The sequence below is a fragment of the Montipora foliosa genome, chromosome 12 (assembly GCF_036669935.1).
Source record: "Montipora foliosa isolate CH-2021 chromosome 12, ASM3666993v2, whole genome shotgun sequence".
Lineage (NCBI taxonomy): Eukaryota > Metazoa > Cnidaria > Anthozoa > Scleractinia > Acroporidae > Montipora > Montipora foliosa.
The window spans coordinates 37065023-37072522 of NC_090880.1; the positions used below are offsets into that span (position 1 = coordinate 37065023).

Here is a 7500-nt window from a genome sequence, read left to right on the forward strand (position 1 = left end):
AACATCTAGTGGCTGTGCAATTGTTTCTTTTTTGCTCGCAATTTTCGTGCTAGTCGGATTTGCATAGCCTGTCCTCTTGCCTTTGGATCCGTGATCCTCCGCTTTGGTGATTCAACTCAAGTACAAACGCTTTTTCGAGAAGAAACTTCAATTTTTCAACTCATTTAAAATGGCAGGAATTGTAGGCCGTCGACAACTGAACATCTGCTTCGTATTCCTTTTTGGCCTGGTAGCAATGCTAATATCCTCTACAGAAGGTAATGGTGAATTTATTGATCGTAAAGTAAACTATTGTAAATTAGCCTTCCTAAAACATTCAAACAGTTCAGTGTAAAGCGGCTTTTAAAGGTTCTTTTACTAACCGTCCCTATTTCTTAGGGCTTTTTTTGTCGTTGATACCATAATCCGAACAAAATGTGCTAATTAATGAGTGATATGAGCAATTTTCAATGGTTCCCTCTTTTCGTAGCAATCAATTACCACGAAATCTCGCCCTTTACTTGGGACTGTTCATTTTACTCTGAGAACCAAGCCTAGCTCAGTGTCAGTTATATCGAAAAACCTAATTATTATTGAAACTTTCGAAACATCCGACACTATATCGTTCCTTGGTTTATTTGCGAATGGTAACATCATCAAAGAAACAAACATATCAAAAGTTCCAGACCAAGGCTGGCTGATCTTAGTGGACCCTACAAAGGAACCAAATTTGGCGAAGACGTCTGCTCTACTGCAATACTGAGCTGAAGCTGAAGTTCTTTTTCTTGCATTTCCGATATTCTTCCGGCAGAAATTATCTTAAGGGGAGCATGAAAAACCCCACGTATGAAGACTTAATTAAGGCATCAACAATGGCGGTCGTATTTAAGGCTCGAAACCTTCCAGATCGATACCGCTAAATCGAAAAGGAGGATTAGCAAAACGCGACAAAAGAAGTGAATGCGGTAGAGACGCTATTTCATGCGGTGGCCTGTAAGGAACACGGCATTTCGTGATCAGTTTTGCTGCTTCAAATTTTCAAACTTGAAATTTTGAGTTTACAAACCGGTCAGTGTAAGATACAAAATGCAGACAAGGAGTAAAATGAAGACTAAGGTTATAATGAACTGTTAAAAAAGCCCAAACCCTTCAGAAATGCTAACATTAGGCCTACTTTGCTACAAAACAACATTTAGACTTCAACTGTTAGCATTTCAACAGTTAGATTATAACCTTGGTCGGCAATGATTTTACCCCTAGTCTGCAGTCTGCATTTTACACTGACAGGTCAAAAACTCGCAAAATTTCGAGTTTAAAAATTTCAAGCAGGAAAACTGATCACGAAATGCCATGTCCCTTACGGGCCACAGTGATTTCACGCTTCAAAGTTCTTTTCGCTTTTTTTCAGTCTATGAAAGAACAAACTGTTCAATGAATCGTGAAAAAGAACCGTGGGAATCGATTGCCGGTGTTTTCTTTATCTTACTTAGAACCAATTGGCATAAGATGGTCCTTAATTGAACGAATACTCATGGTAAGGAAAAGAAGAAATTGCGGTTATAATATACAGTTAGAAATTCTCTAGCAATACAACAATTTTAAAATGAATTAGAAAGGAGACTGACCGGTTGGTATCTCAAAATTCGATCATTCTAATGAAGATTTGAACGAAAAACTGTGTGAGGGCACAGTTACTAGGGAACATGTCAATAGAACAGGAAATAAACTTCGAGGAGTAATCGCAATGTATTTGCTTTAAATAGAAGTCAGTTCAAAGAAATGTGTGTGTGTGGGTGAATAAGAAATAATACTTTGCTTTATCACTTAAAGATGAGTTTTTTGAAACAATACGCTTTAAAACGGGCAAAGTAAACAGCTACAAGTTCGGAAAGATCCAAGAAACCTGCAAATGTAATTCAGCTACTGCATAACATCGTTTGCGTTTGCCAGGTGCGGTGAGCAGTTAACGCCAATCAAAAACTTTGTTTTTCATTTCACATTGCATGCATTTAGCCGATTGTTGACCACGGTTGTTAAGGTTGAATAATTTAAACGAAGCGACGCGACAAAATATACTAATGGCCTTTCATCAAAAAAACATCATGTGTTTTCGTTCAAGAACAAACCGCTAAAATATTGGGTATTAATGCAGGGGCACCCAACGTCAATTTTCGGAAAATATCTGTTCGGAAGACGATTTGAGATCTAGAATTTTCGCAACATTTGTTGTAAAATTTATTGCTTGCCTGCCTGTCCTAGGATTTTCGAACATCTCAAAAATGGTATAATTGCCCATTTTAAACGGACTTTAACCTCAAAAAGGTCACCTACAATTTTCGGGAGCCTTTTTTCTGGCTAAAATTTTCGAAATCATAAGTTTTGATCCCTAAAATTTTCGGACCACTAGACTTTCAGCTAGGAAATCCGAACAGATGACAAATTTTTAGGGGATAAAAATATGTCTACATCTACAGTTTAAATACTAAAATAGTTTAAATAATGCTATGTTTAAGTGGTTTTGAACTATATTCTCGTTGGGTGCCCCTGTTAATAGAACAAAGACAATGATCACAAAGTTATTATCGAAACCTCACCAAAACTATTTGAACAAAGGTTTAGAAATATCGATATCTTGTACTTTTAAAATTAAAATCTTACACCAGGCTGAATTTTATGCACTGTAGCGGATCTAAGTATGCCGTTTTTATTCGTCTGTCGTATCCTCGCCAATTTCTTATGATATGGATGATAAAAACTAGTTTTAATAGCCTATGTTTGATTATCGTTATCTAAGCAAACGAGCGACAACCATTGATGCGACCAGCTCTGTCTGACGACTTGTTCGAATATTTGATATTCGCGTGGCCAATTCATAATGTTTTGTGAGGAGTTTAGAATTTCAAAATTTGCAAAAAAGAAACGGCTTTATTTGTTCGAAATCATTTTGTCTAACCTAAAATAAGAGCTCCTTCGTTCAATTGATGTTTAATAAGGGTCATTTTAAAAAGAACGAAACGTTTCTATTAACTGTAATCACTATGCAAATTTGTTTCTCTTCGTGTTAACCTATTGTAGATCTCGACCTAGGAACGCTTAGAGATCTAACGTACAGACAGTGCTTTTCAAAAATCATTTTCCCCTCTAAAAGAATTCGGTTGCTTCAAGTAGATAACTGTTGTAGATACAAGTAGATATCTTGTCTTCTCGACTATGTATCTTTTCGACAATGTACGCAGCCTTTATCTTTTATGACTTGTCGGAGATTTTTCTCTTTCATTGTGTGATTAGGGCCATTTCCATGGTTAGAGCTAGCGTTCATATGAATTTACTGGGATTTCTAGCATTGTAGATTACCCTCCAATTCTCTCATTTTTTATCGGTTAGTTGAGCACCAGGCGGCCATTCGGGAGGCCGTGAGTTCGACTCAGGAGAAAGTGCTGGCTTGGTAATTACATCTACAAATGGTTAGACTCTCTAGTCTTCTCAGATAAGGACGATAAACAAAACCCTTCAATGTCCATAACCCTGGCGAAAAAGAACCCCTGGAATTTCCGGTGTTGTGTCTATCCTCTATTGTATATTATGGTTGCACGAGTGCGTTTAACGAGTTACCACTTCAAAGCTCCTCCCTTGGGTAAATGAACTCTGGCTGTGACTTAATAGGGCCGTTTATACCAGAGAAAATAAGCCGCGGCTAACTCTGGCCGCGGCTTACGTAAGCCGCGAAAGGAACTATTTATACGAGTATAAACTCCCCGGCCAGGATAAGCCGCGGCTTGAGAAATCCGTGAACATAGATTTTGTAAGATTTATACGGGGTGTTCGCGGCTTACGTAAGCTGCGGCCAGAGTTAACCGCGGCTTATTTTCTCTGGTATAAACGGCCCTAAGTCTCCGGGCCCTGACGAAATCGTTAGATGTTACTCTTATGGGAAGGAGGCTCAATTGAATAGATTAAAGTGCATGTGAGAACTCTTCTTTAAAAAAATCACAGAAAAAATGGACTCGAGTGTAGTACTGATTACGTAATTTCAAAGTGTCGAATAGAATTATGGGATATAAAAGAAAGAGCATGCCGTGCAACGAGTTGAATCTATGTTAACCTGCGACCAGACATACTTTTCTCAGAGAAGAACGCCTGATCGCCGGTTAAATCTGGGTGTGCTTAGTAGTTTCCGTTCGTGGAACACCTCATCCGGAGAAGGAATAAAGACAACTATATCGCACGTAACATTGAACTTTTGAACTACGAGATAAAGAAAACTATATCTCATATAATTTGAATAAAATTAAGGATTCAAAAATACTTCGTTAATTAAACTTTTCTTAATCAATCTTTAACAGGTCAATCAATGGATTCGTTCTCCGAGCCGACGTCGTCAATCAGTGAAATATGCCTATATCTACAGTTTAAATACTAAAATAGGTTAAACAATGCTATGTTTAAGTGGTTTTGAACTATATTCTCGTTGGGTGCCCCTGTTCATGGAACAAAGACAATGATCACAAAGTTATTATCGAAACCTCACCAAAAATATTTGAACAAAGGTTCAGAAATATCGATATCTTGTACTTTTAAAATAAAAATCTTACACCAGGCTGAATTTTATGCACTGTAGCAGATCTGAGTAGGCCTTTTTTATTCGTCTGTCGTATCCTCACCAATTTCTTATGATATGGATGATAAAAACTAGTTTTAATAGGCTATGTTTGACATATCGTTATCTAAGCAAACGAGCGACAACTATTGATGCGACCAGCTGTTTCTGACGACTTGTTCGAATATTTGATATTCGCGTGGCCAATTCATAATGTTTTGTGAGAAGTTTAGAATTTCAAAATTTGCAAAAAAGAAACGGTTTTATTTGTTCGAAATCATTTTGTCTAACATAAAATAAGAGCTCCTTCGTTCAATTGATGTTTAATAAGGGTCATTTTAAAAAGAACGAAACGTTTCTATTAACTGTAATCACTATGTAAATTTGTTTCTCTTCGTGCTAACCTAGGAACGGTCGAGATCTACAGACAGTGCTTTTCAAAAATCATTTCCCCCCCAAAAAATTCGGTTGCTTCAAGTAGATAACTGTTTTTTTCCTTTGATCTTGTCTTCTCGACTATGTATCTTTTCGACAATGTACGCAGCCTTTATCTTTTATGACTTGTCGGAGATTTTTCTCTTTCATTGTGTGATTAGGGCCATTTCCATGGTTAGAGCTAGCGTTCATATGAATTTACTGGGATTTCTAGCATTGTAGATTACCCTCCAATTCTCTCATTTTTTATCGCGTTCCGGCGCACCGGTGACTCGGTTAGTTGAGCATCAGGCGGCCATTCGGGAGGCCGTGAGTTCGACTCAGGAGAAAGTGCTGGCTTGGTAATTACATCTACAAATGGTTAGACTCTCTAGTCTTCTCAGATAAGGACGATAAACAAAACCCTTCTTTGTTCATAACCCTGGCGAAAAAGAACCCACGGAATTTCCGGTGTTGTGTCTATCCTCTATTGTATATTATGGTTGCACGAGTGCGTTTAACGAGTTACCACTTCAAAGCTCCTCCCTTGGGTAAATGAACTCTGGCTGTGACTTAATAGGGCCGTTTATACCAGAGAAAATAAGCCGCAGCTAACTCTGGCCGCCGCTTACGTAAGCCGCGAAAGGAACTATTTATACGAGTATAAACTCCCCGGCCAGGATAAGCCGCGGCTTGAGAAATCCGTGAACATAGATTTTGTAAGATTTATACGGGGTGTTCGCGGCTTACGTAAGCTGCGGCCAGAGTTAACCGCGGCTTATTTTCTCTCGTATAAACGGCCCTATTGTCTCCGGGCCCTGACGAAATCGTTAGATGTTACTCTTATGGGAAGGAGGTTCAATTGAATAGATTAAAGTGCATGTGAGAACTCTTCTTTAAAAAAATCAAAGAAAAAATGGACTCGAGTGTAGTACTGATTACGTAATTTCAAAGTGTCGAATAGAATTATGGGATATAAAAGAAAGAGCATGCCGTGCAACGAGTTGAATCTACGTTAACCTGCGACCAGACATACTTTTCTCAGAGAAGAACGCCTGTTCGCCGGTTAAATCTGTGTGTCCTTAATAGTTTCCGTTCGTGGAACACCACATCGAGAAGGAATAAAGACAACTCTATCGCATGTAGCATTGAACTTTTGAACTACGAGATAAAGACAACTATATCTGATATAATTTGAATAAAATTAAGGATTCAAAAATACTTCGTTAATTAAACATTTCTTAATCAATCTTTATCAGGTCACTCAACGGATTCGAACTCGCTGTCGTCAACCAGTGAAACAGCTTCAAGTAAGAGCAATGAAATGAAGAGTGTTTTTGGACATTTTTACTAACAGTGAGATAAATGAAGATCAGTTCAAAATTTAGGGGGTTAATTGTTCTCACAAGAGTGAATTAGATAAGAGTGTTCCTCTATCAATTGTGGTCTTGCCCCAGCACAGTAACAAATGGACTTATTTTTAGATACGCGTTATGCGCGAAAGCAAGCAAAGGGCCGCTACTTTAACTAATCTGGAGAAGCAAGAGAAAATGAGGGGACAGAGAGGGAGGCTCAGAGCGTTGGCCGGGATATGTTATGTCCACGAAAGTTATTTTTAGACCAGCGGAAGTCTTTGTTCTAGCGGACGTCTGTCTTCCGAGACGTCCGCATGCAGTCTTGCCTCGCTCTCAGGTTCTTAGTGAAAAGAGAAAATGACGGCGCATATGGAAGGCTGATGAATGTTTATTTTCTTTCAAACATCGGACCGAGGTTGGCCTGCATGCGGACGTCTCGGAAGACTTCCGCTCGTCTAAAAATAACTTTCGTGGACATGACATATCCCAAGGGCTGGACCGGGAGCCTCCCTCTCTGTCCCCTCATTTTCTCTTGGGAGAAGCCATGTCAAGCGCGACTTCTTCTGTCATGTGCTTTTTTTCACGGACTTGACAACTAATTTCAGTAGTGTAGAGTTACTAGAGCTGTTACATCGTCCACTAATTTTCGCGGGAACGGGTGTTCTAAAAATAGACTCATTAGTGACTGTGCTTGGGAGGCCAACCCATGCCCCGAGACTTCAGTCCTGGTACTCAGCAGTCCCTGGTTCGACTTCTCACCTGCTTTGAGCACGCGCCGGAGAATTTTGTCATTTCAGCGCTAAGTTGATAAAAGCAAATTCACCTCTGTGTTCTGCACAAAGTTGATTGTGATGTTCTTTTCAGTACGCATTCTTGGCATTCATGTTGTTGGTGATCTGTTGCGAAAGGTAGGTTGGCTTAGCGGTTATCAACTGCGCCTTCCACCTCCGCGATCTCGGTGCTACGCAGTCTTCGGCTATGAAGTCTTATGTGGGCTGAGTATCTAAGTCCCAGAGGTTCTTCTCCGCCTACGTCGGGTTTCCTCCCTCGTCAAAACCAACTCTCAGTCAATTACATCCGGCTGCGGGCGGATAACCGCGATAGGGATAACCTCTGGTACCTTTCCCTTTCATTGAATTAAATGAATTAAGTGTT

At 39.4% G+C, this 7500-nt stretch overlaps 1 protein-coding gene across 2 annotated transcripts in view; it reads left to right on the forward strand.

The window, feature by feature from the left end:
• Positions 1–7500, forward strand: part of LOC137979254 (mucin-like protein) — a 46450-nt gene that overhangs the window by 57 nt on the left and 38893 nt on the right. The window contains exons 1-2 of one of the 2 annotated variants that reach the window (XM_068826471.1): positions 1–257; positions 6250–6300. The exon at positions 1–257 is cut by the window's left edge and continues 21 nt beyond it. In XM_068826471.1, coding sequence (XP_068682572.1) covers positions 170–257; positions 6250–6300 — 139 coding nt within the window. In that variant the 5' untranslated portion in view covers positions 1–169. The remainder of the gene's footprint in view (positions 258–6249; positions 6301–7500) is intronic. The other variant, XM_068826472.1, reaches the window with a different exon arrangement.